This window comes from Microchirus variegatus, assembly GCF_963457635.1.
Source record: "Microchirus variegatus genome assembly, chromosome: 8".
Classification (NCBI taxonomy): domain Eukaryota; kingdom Metazoa; phylum Chordata; class Actinopteri; order Pleuronectiformes; family Soleidae; genus Microchirus; species Microchirus variegatus.
Genome location: NC_139809.1, coordinates 18878814 through 18894171, shown reverse-complemented (window position 1 = coordinate 18894171; position 15358 = coordinate 18878814). Strand labels below are relative to the sequence as shown.

The window sequence follows — 15358 nt, the reverse complement described above, 5'->3', positions numbered from 1 at the left end:
ATTTAACCCGTTCATGATTTTGACATTTAGTCAACAGATTTTTTTTAACATTAGTTTGAGTTCTTCAGATTTTATGGATTAGTCACCACCATCACTACCAAGTAAACACCCCCCCCCCCTTTATTTAGTACAAATACAAAAGTATTAGTAGTCAAGTATTGACTTAAAGTCACAGTACGTCATTTCAGCAGTTAGGCATCAACAATAACAGAACCTAGTTTGATGAAACATGAAAATGATCATGTTTTTGTGTGTTTTTGTTGCTTCACAGGGAAAAGTTCCAGCAGCGGCAAACAGCAGTGAGTCGTCTAACTAGTACAGAACATTTCCTTCCTCAATCTGATGTTTGGCCTGGATTACGTCATTAAAAATTGGAAAAATTAAACATCTGTTTAATGTTGTACAGAAATGTGTATTTCTATGGATTTAAAGAACGTTGAGCAAAATGTAGAACGTTCATTTTGTTGTTTTTAATGTATTTAATGTAAATGTCACTTTCATTGATTAATGACAGAGAGGTGAAAAAAAACAACAACCTGGTGTTGGGGATTAAGCTGCATAATGAAACAGCCACTGAATAATCTGTACTTTATTCAAGTCAAATAGGATTAACCTGAGTTTATTATGTCAGTCTTACCTGTTTGAAAGAAGGTCTTGTGCATTTCGGTCAAACTCGTATATTCAAGACTGGATTTCAAATTCAGAAGTAAGTATAAGGGATTATTTGAAGTGTTTCTTTCCCCCTGTTGTTTTTGGACTCTATTAATGCTACAGAGTTAAATAAACCACAGTGCTGCTGTGGTTTATTCCTCAAAGTGCTGGATTTATATGACAGTACAATGAGAGCCACCCTGTGTTGTATTTAAGCCTATATTTAAGAATGGGATTGCTTTGCTCATATTTAACAACATATGACAACGTCGTATTGTCACCTCTGCATCAGGATATGTATTTGATCACCAAATGATTGCCGCTGCACAGACCTGGTGGTTGAACAACTCAACTCTGCTGCTCTGGAACCAGAAAGTGTTTCCCCTCTGAGGGTGAGTCAGTTGAAGCTCCTTTCTGCAATGGGACCCCGGTCACAGTTTACTGATTCCCCTCTTGAGAACACGTTGAAAGAAAGAAAACAGATCGTCGAGGTCAAAATCCTGAACAAACTCTGCTTTTTTCCTGAGAGCGAGGCACGCCACCATCACAGCAAACAGAGCCGTCATACCATATATGAAATATCCACGTTCTGAAACGGGGTCCACAAAATGAAACGAATAAAACCAGCTCTGCGGCCCAAGAGGAGCGTGGACATCAGAGTGGTCCTGCTCTGTGGTGAAGAAGTCCAGTGGGACCGTGAACACGGCACTGACCTCCGCTGGGTTTGGACGGGGACAAAACGACTCTTCTATGAATCCAACCACCGGAGTCACCAACAGGCCGCGCTGTTGAAATGACACACAAATGAAAAGAAAACAATGTCCTATGATCAACTGCAGCGATGAGGAGACACAACAGCACCTTTTAATAGACTGTTATCGAGCACAGGAAGTCTGGGAAAAACTTAAAAACAATGGTCTTTACATTGATATCAACTATACAACAATAATTTATCCACTTCTAGATAAAAAAAAAATAAACCAGAAACATAAGGACCTCATGCAGTTGGTCATATGTATTGTAGGGTCAAAACTATGGACTATGTGTGCAATGGTCATAAAACAAACAATAATAGACAGTAATAGAGTATACAAACAAGTCTTATCAGAACTCAGGAGGAGAAAAACCCTCCATAGGGATCAGCTCCTTTATTCAAATCTTTAAAATGTGGACCATTTGTATGTATTTTTGCACTGTTTTGCACTTATTTATATTGCTGTTTGCACTTTATAAGCTGTTTTGTTTTTGTTTACTGTTTTTGTATGTGTTTTTTTGCATCTCCGCTCGTTTTTATTCGCGTGACGTAGAGATGTAATATGTCATGTGGTTCTTGTTGTTTGAACTTCAATAAAAAGGAATAGATAAAATAAAATAAAATAATAAAATAAGTGAATAAAAGCAAGAAATGACAGGAGCAGCTAAAGTGAGACAAACCGAGACAAACCTGAACATCTACCTTATTAATGACGGGCAGCAGTTTACAGAGCACCTGAACTCCATCAGGTGGTAGACCTATCTCCTCCTCTGCTTCTCTCAGAGCTGTGTCCACTTCATCTCTGTCGCTGGGCTCTCTCCTTCCTCCAGGGAAACACACATCTCCAGCATGAGTCCTCATCTACACAGAGAGAGGGACAGAGGAAACATATGGCTTTATGATCAGATCATTATGTTTGTGTACATGTAGAACTGTCCTAAAATAAAAACCAAACCTTGCTTTACATGGCCCACCATCTTGCACTGCCATGTTTCTACAGTGTGTGACAAACCAAACAACCACAGAGAGAAAAAGGTACTTCAAATTAGATATATGCAAAGTAAAAAAATTGTTCTGTTATGATACAAAGCTCATTTGACCTCAAGTAGAGGTCGTGTCTTGATTCATTTGAATTTGTGGATTAAGGATTTGAAATTATAGTGTTTAACGACAGTCCTGAGAATGAAAAAGGTGATGTCATTTCAGTGAAATGATGCAGACAGCAAAGTGTGGCCTTAGAAGCCCACAGCTCATCCACTGTAGTGAGGTGTTTTAACATTTAATATTACTTTTTAATATAATTTTATTTATTTATTTATTTTTTCCCAGGTAAAAATGAAACATTTATTTCACAACTTAATTCTTGGACAAAGGGCTCACTTCTTAGATGACGAAAAACCCTTTATTATTAAAGTTTGAGATTTCTATAATTGACATTCTCTATTTAAAGGTGCATTATGTAATAAATCAACTGGCCATAAAATCCTCCTAATATGTCACAGAGACTCAGGAATAATGTTCATATAACAAACTGAACTCACCAAAAACAACAGTACAGACAAAATATTTGCAATAAAAAAATATTTTGCAGACTGCAAATCATGTTTATGTTTTGAAATCATGGTTTGGCATGTGGTGCCACCTACCGCCGTCTACCAATCTTTGCAGTCAGTAGAGTCTCAGCTGCCGAGCAAACACAGGTTGCCAGTTACGTCAGAAAACAAAACCTAAAAGACCAGTATTTTGAATTTGAAGGTAGTAACTGTTTTTGGCCACATTCTTACATATGGCACCTTTAAATGAACTAGTTGTATCTACAACAGGGGTCTCAAACTGGCGGTCCCCCCAATCAATTACATGTGGCCCCCCACTTAATATCATGTTATAATGAAAACATGGCCCACGACCTCAACATCTTTTAAACACAGTGTGTAGCTGAGGCACATTTAGGTTATTTAAAATAGAAGTCTGTTTTTGATATTAATACATTCATTTTGCACCATAAATAGTATCATTAAAGGTGCCATATGTAAGAATGTGGCCAAAAACGGTTACTACATTCAAATTCAAAATACCGAGGTCTTTTAGGTTTCGTTTTTTGACGTAACTGGCAACCCGCGGTTGCTCAGCAGCTGAGACTCTACTGACTGCAATGATCGGTAGATGGCGGTAGGTGGCGCCACATGCCAAAATATTTTTTTTAATGCAAATATTTTGTCTGTACTGTTGTTGTTGGTGAGTTCAGTTTGTTATATGAACATTATTCCTGAGTCTCTGTGACATATTAGGAGGATTTTATAGGTGGCCCTGGGGTGCAAAACACAAACGCAAATCACAAAACACAACACAAATCAAAAACACAAACGCAAATCAAAAACATTAACTCACAACGCAAACACAAACGCAGAAAACACAAAAACATTAACTCACAACGCAAACACAAATGCAGAAAACACAAAAACATTAACTCACACAACGCAAACACAAATCACACAACGCAAACACAAAAGCAGAAACAACAATATTAACTCACAACGCAAACACAAATGCAGAAAACACAAATCATTAACTCACACAACGCAAACACAAATCACACAACGCAAACACAAAAGCAGAAACAAAAATATTAACTCACAACGCAAACACAAAAGCAGAAAACACAAAAACATTAACTCACTTTAGCTCACCTGGTAGAGCTGCCGTTCCATGTAGAAGTGCACACTACAGATAGCCCCACTTTTGTGTTTGCGTTGTGAGTTAATGTTTTCGTGTTTTCTGCTTTTGTGTTTGCGTTGTGAGTTAATGTTTTCGTGTTTTCTGCTTTTGTGTCTGTGTTGTGTGATTTGTGTTTCCGTTTTGAGTTAATGTTTTTGTGTTTTTGATTTGTGTTTGTGTTTTTGCTTTGTGTTGCGTTTTGTGATTTGCGTTTGTGTTTTGCACCTCAGGGCCACCGTAATTTTATGGCCAGTTACTTTAGATTTATTACATAATGTATCTTTAAGTATAAGTGTGATATCATGATGCAATGTTGTGAACAGTTGTTCTCTAGGCCGGCCCCCTCTTGACCACGATAGATGGTCAATGGCCCCCAGGTCATTTGAGTTTGAGAGCCCTGGTTTACAATGACAAACTAATGACATACATGTGGAGAGAGTGGTGCTATTATTATTAGATAGATAGATAGATAGATAGATAGATAGATAGATAGATAGATAGATAGATAGATAGATAGATAGATAGATAGATAGATAGATAGATACTTTATTCATCTCACAGAGAAATTCACACTTATTATTATTATTATTATAGACTGTGGTGGTTACCTCCAGTGAACGCAGGGTCATCAGTGCACAAACCTCTCCGTTCTTCACTAACAGTGGAATCAGCACCGAGGCTTTGGGCAGGTCCGGCAGAGAACCCGCACCGTTTCCGCTGTCAAACAGCTTCAGATTGGCGATGACCTCTTCTTTCGTCTTCATACCGGCTTCAAACTAGGACGTGAGCGTTTCACTGGCAAACCAATTGACTCACTGACAACTAGTTTATTGAGTCCACTTGTGACTTTCACTCGTCACACGCGATTCGGGAGGGAATTTTAACCGCTTAGTTTAACTTGACCAAACACACAGAAGTGTGTTTAAGGGACGGAGCCACAGCTGTCCATTTAAATGTACGTCACAAGACGAGACGAGACCATTATCTACATATGACCTTAGGGGGGCAGTGTTGCGCCTTTGACGCTTTCCGCTGCCACAAACCGCAAGAGAAGAAGACAGACAGAAAGCTAACTGTAGGTTAGCTATTCAAGCTACTACAGGGTTGCCGATGTAACGGTGTTGTTGTCACTATTTTAGCGACTTGTTTTGATAATAAATATAACTGCTTACCGAGAAGGAAATGTCCGGTTCTGCCGAACGAGTGAGCTTCACGTCTGGCTGTATGTGTTTACCGTGAGCGGGGTTGGTCGACAGTCAGGGGGGTCCAAGTCGCGGCCCGCTGGCCACATACGGCCCTGCACTGGTTTTAATATTTATTAATAAAACAATACTAATACATTGTTATAATTATCACATTAAATTAATTGTAATCATAATTATTATCCATAAGCTTGTCTCATGTTTTAATTACAGTGGTCTACATATTTTTTGATTTAATACCATTTTATTTCTGTCTTTGTTATTTACAGATATATTTTGCATCATTAATGTTTTTGTTGTTGTTAATTTTATATCAAAACAAACACTTATGCTTCAAAATGGTGTGCAATCTTCTAATATTTTTAATCTCAAACTCATGATCGATTATCAAGATATGATTTTAATTTCTCACTTAACAGTGACTTTCCTAAAGATGCATAAGATTAAGCCATTTTATTATGAGATAATTTATGTGATAATTAACATGTGCAGGCAAATCAGTTAGGACTGAGCTCAGTAGTTCATTTTATGGCAAACAAGTTTGTTTATGAATAAAGGAATGGGAAATCAACAACACATACATTCAATAGTAGCTGTTGTGTTAGCTGTTATCAGTAACATATTTAAATAAACAAGGCTCCATGTTTTCATCTTGATTTGTATTGCTGTAAACCGGTCCTTCATTATAACATCAGACATGAAATAAAACATACAGTACATTCCAAGTCATTCTATGACGTAACAAGGGAATATATATATATATATATATATATATATATATATATATATATATATATATATATATATGTACATACACGCGTCAGCATTATCAGTCTTAACAAAAATGAACACAGTAGCCTGAGTGAGACCTGTGATGCCAGAGCAAATTAATCTCCTAGATAAAACTGCAATTTACAGTACACAGAAATGAATAAATAAATTAAAACCTAACAACCAAAACCTTCTTAATATACATAGTTGATCCCATTTTATGAACATGGGCAAAAGAAACATTCTTCTTTGAGTTATTTACATTCCACAACTCACATTTTGTGGATTCTTGTGTAGAAAAATAAATAAGATTCCAAAGAGTGAAAAGCTAAGGAGGGTCGTCACAGTGGTGGATTCAGTCATGGCTTCTGCAGAATTACATCTGCTCACACTTTGTACTTCTCCTTGGCTTGGTCATTCAGTATGCAGATGTGCTGGAATACAGTCAACCAAAGCACATGATTAATCATTTCCTCAACCCCACTCAAGGTCATGTCTTTGGTCAAGTTTGTCTTTTCATATATCAAGTATTCAGAATGGAGCATTTCTGTATGATCGGTCCACTCCCCACAAAACAGTGTGTGTAATAAGCATTACGGAGACACTGAATTAGGCCATGGGTCATTTAGATAATTTGCAACTGTGCCAGGATGAAAATGCTTTAAATGTTTATATTTTTTAAAATAAGACTTTGAAACCGCATCTGCCAAATTCAAAGGTGAAAGGAAGGAATTTTTCACATTTCCACATTTTCACATTTACGCATTATTGACCCAGGATTCCAACCCATATCACCACCAACAGACCAAAAAAGCAGACTAAAAATCAGCATGCAGCTCTATTCTTTATGGTCTGCCATTGTATGCTCTTTACTGTACATCACATACTTTAATATGGGTAAAACACAGCTATATAATAAATTTTTATTTGATTGTATTCTGGTGTTTTTGTTGACATGGTTGTTGCAAAGTGACCCAGTCTTAGCCAAGTCTCACTTGTAAAATAGAAATGTCATATTAGTTAAAAATATAAGTACATTTTTTAACATTTGCACTGCAAAACCAGTTTAGTCCAGAAGTGCATCATGATGGAGTAATGGATTAATCAACCACCGTAAACTTACACTGAGATCTCTGAAGTACTCGTTGTAGTCCAAAGCGTAGCCTACGAGAAAAGCATCTGGCACCTCAAAGCCGATGTCTGAAATAGATATAAAAGTGCGTGTCAGTGCGAGTTCATCTCTCTGGATGATGGGAAATGAGATTGTGAAACATTTATGATGAGTTTCCACTAGCACTACTCGCCTCGGCATGGTAGGTTTTTTTTGCGTTTCCACTAGCATAGCACCTCGTACCTGGTACTATTTTTAGTACCTGCTCTGGCGAGGTTCCAAGTGAGCAGAGGCGACACTAAGGGGCAATTCCGATTCCTATCTTAACCCTGAAGCTCAACCCTTAATCTTAACTGGCCCTCAAAACCAAGTGTTGAGGGTTATTTTGTCACTTAGAAATAGGACACCCCTTAAATGCAGATACGTCTTCAGACTGTAGTGGGCAGAATAACGCGAAAGCTGCGTCCAGTCTGTCAACTCCAAAAAAGAAGAAGAACACATTTACGTCAGGATTATTTATTACGATCCGTTTGTCAGTCAAGTTATTAGGTTGTCAGTTAGTTATAAGATGATACTCATACAAATACCACAACCACGGTCATATTCAGCTGACAGTTACCACACACCACGGCTTATTGAAAAGTAAACCATAGCAAATGATCGATTGTCCGCACCGGCCGGCTATTGACAAAAGATCGTAAAATAAAAATAAATCTTACGCAACAATGACGTCAGTAATCCATAATATGGGTCTAAACTAAGATAATACAATGGTTTTCATCATTTTTATATCTCTATTAACAAAGAAAATACTTAATTTGTAGCGTACTCTTTTCGCTGCTTTCGGTGCCATCTTTGTTATGTCAAAACACTCAATGCATTCTGGGTAGCCCTTGCTCCCAAGGGTGGTCTCTGAAAATCTCAATATTGAGGGCGATACAGCCCTTAAACTTGGCCCTCAACTTAATTTTTCTGAGAGTCGGGACAGCACTTGCACTAGAGGGAGCGCATTTTTGAGAAGATTTAGGGGTTAAGCAAGGAATTGGAATTCACCCTTAAAGTGACGTCGTCAGACGTTTGAATCGAGCCGAACAATGCCAAACTGTAGATCAGTTAAAAAGACTAAACGATCTGAAGTGTAGGTTAATGTACAACAACTACCAAGGACGTCTAAAATCTCAATATTTAACAGAGGAGTTTGGTTTATTTAGCGACAGCACTGCTGATCACAAACTGTATTTCAGTCTAGTATCTGTGTCAGATGGAGTCTGTGCTCTGGTCATGGAGGAAGTACTGAAGAAATCTTTTAAATGAACTGATTCTAATGATTCAGTTACACTGATCACTCGTTTGTTTGTTTGTGTGCGTTTGTAAATCAAAGTCACGGCAGTTTCATGCAGTGGTGACTCCCACGTTGAGTAGATACTATATTGTAATGGAAACACAACCTAAACTGTGCCGAGGCGAGCTGGGACCATAGATGAAAAAGGGACTGTACAGTAGAAGAGGTTTTAGTGAAGTAACAAGACGCTGCACTTTTACTGTCTGTGTGAGGTTGTGCTTAAGCTCTCAGAGCTGTATCGGGGGAAAGTCACAACGCTTACTGTAACAGCTGTCCTTGAGGGTCAATCTTAAAGAGATTAACCAACTCGGACCTAAAAGCATTACATAATCACAGGCAGTGTAAGCAAAGGGGGTTATCGGGCATGCATTAGTGCATAAGTGCCTGGCTTGGCTACATGTGGAGCAGGTTTTCCAGAAATAAACGTTAATCCTGCATGAACAACACATTCATTAAATCATTTCACAGATGTCGCATCTTATTGCAGTATTATGTACTCACAGTCTGGTCTGTACCCTGAACTCCTCGGGGTCCTCTTCACCAGAAGGCTGCAACGATGAATAAAGAAAATACAGGAAATTGGAATCAGAGGAACCGAGTTGGATTTCACTTGCAGGGAATTAGTTTATGTCATTCTCATATTAGAATGTACGTGATATAAGAATCCAGTGCATTCAGTTAAACCATATTTAGTAATAAGAATATAACTATAATGATTAGCACTCAGAACTTGAAGTGAGCACCAAAAGCTGCATTTTAAAATCCAAAAGAAAAAGTCGTTGAATTTAAAACTAAATGAATTCAGACTTGACCAAATATGGGCAGCACTGCTGAAAATAACTCTCACAGAAACACTCAGAACTAGAACAGAGGCAGAGTTGTGACTACTTAATGGAAATAGGAAAAATAATCTAATGGTTATGGAGAATACCATCATGGGACCATACAGCTTAAACAGCTGGTCCCTGTTTGAACTTAAACATGAACTTTGTCACATGTTTCTCTGAAAGGAAGGCCTACAGAGTGTTTCCTTACTGAGTTGACCATCCGTGTTGGCAACAGTTAAGTCAAAGTTAAACCTCAAAATACTCAGAGAGGGAACAGGAACTTCCTGCATTTATTTAAGTTTCTTTGAGTTAAAAATGACTCACAATGTGTGGAGCAACTGGCCATTTAAGTCAGAATTTTATTTAGGTAGCAGGGTCATTTATGCTGCATTTTCATCATGATACGGTTCGGTTTGGTACAGTATGGTAAGGTTTGCAACGGTAAAGCCCTGGGTCAGGCTTGCGTTTCGACTGAGAACAGTGCCTTTACCTGGTAGGCGGGGTGTGTGTGTGTGTGCGTGTGTGTGTGTGTGTGTGTGTGTGTGTGTGCGTGCGTGTGTGTGTGAGTCGGCGAGATACGTAGCGTGACGTCCCATCAGCGCAACAATTAAAGACCACATCAAACGTGAAGAAACACCAGTCACAAGAGAATGACATTTTTCTGTCGTCCAATGAGCCGACTGTCATGGGTCTAGCTCCACCCAGACCGTACCATTTTACTCTGGTACCCCAAGGGAAGCGTGCCAAAGAATGGAAAGATTAGGGCTGGTTATTTTGGTACTATTCCTAATGAAAACGCAATAAAAATATGTACCATACTGTGGCAAACCAACCGCTCCCCACTGTAGAAACACAGCCTTAGAACAGAAACGGATGATTAATAATGACATGGTTAGCATCAATGCAATTAAAAAGGAGACCACACCAAAGAATAGATGCAAAAGATGTCATATAACTGCTTTGCTCTGGCAAACCATCCATTCCTTGTCTTCTTTCCCTTACCTTAACTCTGTCTACTAACAGAGAAACCCATCTGCTCTCGTACAGTGCAACAATCAAAAAACTGCATCACTTAAACACTTCACTGTATAAACCAGCCATCAGGAAAACATGAGAGAATGGGCTCCAACATCCACTGCGCAGTTGATCAAAGGAGCAGAATCAGCTGATGCCTCCTTTTTTTAAATGTCTAACTAATACAGTCTTAAAATAGGGAGTACATTAGCTAAGAGCACTCTCTCTGAAAGCCAGTTATACTTAGATCGATCATTTATTCAATAATTGCTGGACTGTGAACTATATGTGATGGAGCCTACCTTACAACTTTAACCATCTTGGGATTACTTTCACTCAGCAGGGAGAGAAGTGTCTGCATCGTCCTTCCTGTCTCAACAATATCCTGATAACAAAGCAGCAGACAAAACAGTCACAATAACACAGAGGCATCAACAATAGAAACACCACCCAGTGGTGGTACACCTCTGACTATCGTTTCTGAGACTATCTCTGAGGTTAATCTGTAAATCCAAGTGAACATTTGTGCTAAAAAGATTCCTTAGAGGCGCTTTTACGATAATGCAAACAAAAAAGATACGCAAGATCACAGTGATCTTGACATTTGACCTCTGACCACCAAAATGGAGTCACCTAATTCTAGAGTCCAAGTGAACGTTTGAGCCAAATTTTAAAGGATTCTTAAGATGGTGCATGTACAAGAATTGGACAAACTGAAAACAGTCACAGCTGTTGTAGGCACAGAGGAATACAGACATGACACAACATATCATTTTAACAAGATGGACAAATGTGATAATTGCATATTCAAACATAAACCAAAAGGTGGGTCACAGGAGACTTTTTTTTGGGGTAAATCAAACAAAAAGTTCTCATGACCATCCAGCTTTACTTGTTGTTTTTTAATTTAGATTAAATCAGACATTATAGGAAATATACTGTATCCAACACAGGAAAAGGTCACAGTCTCCATTGTTTGCCTTTGAAAGTGGACTTATTTATACAAAATTAGGAATTTTTGTCTGTAGAATGCTGTAAACTCTGATATTTTGAATTAAATGTGTTATTGAAAGTTGGTCTCATTTTAAACTCATACAGCGTGTATGTAATGCTTCAGCTGGTCTTAGATAAACCAGTCGTAATAGACCTTTTCACAGCAGATATTTTCCACATGAAACGGTAGGACAAACACACTTGTGTCCAACGTTGTTAATTAAGGATCCACTCCGTTTAGGATTAAGAGAGTCGGTCCTGCTCTACTTCAAGTATAAGACCAGGTCACACTGAACACTTGAGATGGAGCCTTTACTAAAGAGCCCCAACACTTTGGAACTCTCTCCTTAATGACAAATTTGACCCTGCCCTTATTTAAATCCTGTTAAAAAAAACTATTCTTCATCAAAGCTTTTGGGAACAACTGACTGTACATATTTAGATTAAAATTCCCATTTGTTCTTATTAGCCTTGGTTCCTTAATTGCTCCTGGTCACTCTATGCTCTCTCTATCCTGCCTCTCCTCCTTTCCTTTTCTACCCCCCCTTTTGCCCTTCACCCCAATCAGTCGAGGCAGATGCTGCACATGTCCCTGTCTGGTGTTGTCAGAATTCTTCCTGTTAAAGGGGAGTTTCTTGGGGAGTGCTTGTTCATTGTGTGATCTGTTGGGTTTGTTTTCCCTGCCCTGAGATATTTGAGTTGATTTGATTTGATTGTTAAAGATGCCATATGTAAGAATGCGGCCAAAAACAGTTACTACATTCAAATTCAAAATACCGAGGTCTTTTAGGTTTCGTTTTCTGACGTAACTGGCAACCCTTGGTTGCTCGGCAGCTGAGATTCTACTGACTGCAATTATTGGTAGACGGCGGTAGGTGGCGCCAAATGCCAAAACATGATTTTAAAACATAAACATGATTTGCAGTCTGCAAAATATATTTTTTAATGCAAATATTTTGTCTGTACTGTTGTTGTTGGTGAGTTCAGTTTGTTATATGAACATTATTCCTGAGTTCTCTGTGACATATTAGGAGGATTTTATGGCCAGTTGCTTTAGATTTATTACATAATGCACCTTTAAGCTCTTTGTACAACATACTGCATATATATAATATTTCCCATATTTTCTGGTTGCATTCTAATCAAGAGAAATAATTACACATTTGTCATAATGGCCCAAGACCTTCGCACAGTGCTGTATAGTGCAATATTAAATAATCACTCATGTTGTCACTGTGATATAGATTGAAAATAAAAACATCTTACCTCAACAATCAAAACATTCTGCAGAGAATAATGAAAGAATAGTTAAGTGAGTATGTGTACGCCATAAGAGATGCAGTGCAGTTTGTTCCTGACAAAGATGAGATGACTTACCTTGCCTGAGAGATTAGACAGCTCATCCCCTCCTATGACTTTGACGCTGTTTGTCGACTTGTCATTCTAGAAGGACGAGGAGGAGGAGGAGACGTCATGATGCTACAGTGGCTACGGTTTGGCTTAAACTCCCCTTGTTTGTTCCACCTTAAAAGCCTCACATCTAACAATCAATTTCTAAATGTCTCTGCAGTGATGGCATGCCAAGTCTCCACACACTCAACACCGCAGTGGCTCATTTCTGATTCAAGATAAATGAATCTCCTTTACATTTTGTCAAGACCATACAGCACGAGTGGTTCTTGGTAATGAAAGAGAGAAAAGGCAGCTTACGCAGTAGCTCTTCACCCTAATGAAATCCACTGTCAGCGGGACAGATTTATCACTGTTCTGGTTCAGTGCTTTGATGTAGTCCAGGAGGTCTGCAAAGAACGTGTAGCCTCCTTTAAGCACACAAAGAGCCACGATGTGGTGTCCTCCCATGTCCCGGATTATGTCACGAGCAAGACGCTCGGTTCTGGAACACAAAGTAAATCACATAGCAGTGGTGACTGCAGCATGACATGACATTTAATTAGGGCTGAAACTTATGATAGTTTTCATTGTCAATTGATCTGTTATTTATTTCTCAATGCATGGATTCTTTGTAACATCTTAAAAAAGGTGCATTGTGTAAGAATTAGCGACATCTAATGGTGAGCCTGCACACCGACTCCTCCACGTCACAGGGGGAACTACGGTGGCCTCTGAATGCCAGAATTAATGTTGTTCTTCTTTGTTTGCATAATAAATAATATTCTGCTTCTGCTGTAGACAGCACAGGATGGCAGCCTCTGTAGAGCAAGACTGCCTTAATTATACATAACAGTCTTATTATAAGGCTTTGTTTTTGTTTTGAAGGGATTATATACACTTACACAATTATATTTATAGGTAGTACATTCAATTTTTTCAAATACACCTTTAAGAATGGTCCTTTAAGAAGCTGAACTAATTTAACTTCAAATCATTTTTGTTGAATAAAAACAATTTAACATTATGTTTATGATGTGTCCTTCATGTGGAAACAGGCTCTGTCAAGCAAAACTACCAGACCTGACTGAGGGAGCATTGATGTGTATACAGCAGCAGTGTGTTTGATTAATTATTCATCACCATGCCTTTTACCACACCTGGACAATAACCCCTCCCTACCACATCCTATTCAAATGTACTTCAGGATGTGTGCTACAGAGATTTGTTAAGCTAATACAGCGTGGTTCAGTATTTTCATCCAAACCCATGAAAATGAGAAAGCATGTGTTTATAAAAGGACAGTGGAGCACAGAGAGCCACAGAGTGAGTGATTCAGATGAGATCGTCGTCCATTATTTGGCGCAGGTGGTGCTGAGGCTGCAGCTGATTGGTTTACCTGTCCATGATGAGTCCATGGGGGATGATCACCTTGTCCAAATCGCTCTCATAATGTCTCGGGACGCAGAAAAGCTCCAGCTCGTGTCCCTTCTCGTCATCCGCGATCTGGAATAAAAGAAGAAGTCACATCATCTCTGTGTGTTTAAGTCTGGCCAGAGTGGTTGGCTCTGACAGGTCACTCACACACACATTCTTGTAGTTGCTGCATACTGAGGACTGGGTATATGTGCTGACAAAGTGAGGACCAGCATTTCCACTTTATAAATCAACACAATTACAAACATCTACTACATGAATGACATCTATAAAGAACTACTGGGTGCAGTACCATAAAATGTCTGCAGGTGGAGCCCCAGAGCCAAAAAGTGTGGGCTGGAAAACGTGTTTTTGTACCAAATTGAGGACCTCTCTGTTAGTGTGCTACTGTGAGTATAGCATATTTACAACCTAAGGAAGTGATTTCAATTAAAAAACAAAAAAGTGAGGACCGGCCAAAATGTCTCCACTTTGTAAAAATGACCTCACTCTGTTGGTTAAAAACCCTCACTGGTCCTCAGTATGCTACAAGTACAAGAACACACACACACGCTCCTAGCAACAGTGAACCCCTCGACCACCTGTTTATCATCACACAAACATGAGGAGCGAGCGGACGAAGACGCGTCTGAAACAGTAGAAACACAACAGTGAAGCCGTTCCTGACACCTGCTGTTGAACTACAGGCCCGCACGAGCCACGCCCTGACAACTTATTAGTATCACCAAACAATTAGCAGCCAGCAGCGGTTTACACACGCACCTCAAGGTAAGACGCCATGTTCACGGTGTGGCCGGTGTCCTCCGTTCAGTTGCAGTGAAATGACTGAGGAGTCATGGGTCCCGGAGGGGAGAGAGAGGAGGCGCCGCTCCTCTGCGCTCGACACGTACGCACGCGTCGCTTTTGCCGCGCGCAGCACGAGCGTAGGTAGCGTAGAGGCGTTCGGCGCGCGCGCGTCCCTTTCAAAGTGAACGGGGCGTTGCGGTTGACGCGCGGGCGTCCGTGAGCGAAGCTCCGTGAAGTTGGCCCCCCACCCCAGCTCAGCTCCACTGTGTGCGCGTGCCTGCGTGTGTGCGTGCGTTAAGCCTTTTACGTCATACGTTAGAGTCTAGTTTACCGCCGTAATAATCTGATTTACCAGACGCAACCTTA

The 15358-nt window shown here is 39.5% G+C and overlaps 2 protein-coding genes across 2 annotated transcripts; both read right to left on the bottom strand.

Moving 5' to 3' along the window:
• Nucleotides 1–1082: 1082 nt before the first annotated feature.
• nudt7 (nudix (nucleoside diphosphate linked moiety X)-type motif 7) lies at nt 1083–4884 on the bottom strand (the record flags this gene model as incomplete). The annotated part of the gene is made up of 3 exons (XM_083894257.1): nt 1083–1436; nt 2108–2266; nt 4729–4884. The coding sequence occupies 3 exons, from the start codon at nt 4882–4884 to the stop codon at nt 1083–1085; spliced, it is 669 nt and encodes a 222-aa protein (XP_083750383.1).
• A 1563-nt stretch (nt 4885–6447) lies between these two features.
• hprt1l (hypoxanthine phosphoribosyltransferase 1, like) lies at nt 6448–14986 on the bottom strand (the record flags this gene model as incomplete). The annotated part of the gene is made up of 9 exons (XM_083894256.1): nt 6448–6527; nt 7217–7293; nt 9048–9094; nt 10690–10772; nt 12647–12664; nt 12758–12823; nt 13091–13274; nt 14169–14281; nt 14969–14986. The coding sequence occupies 9 exons, from the start codon at nt 14984–14986 to the stop codon at nt 6480–6482; spliced, it is 654 nt and encodes a 217-aa protein (XP_083750382.1). The 3' UTR covers nt 6448–6479.
• Nucleotides 14987–15358: the final 372 nt, after the last annotated feature.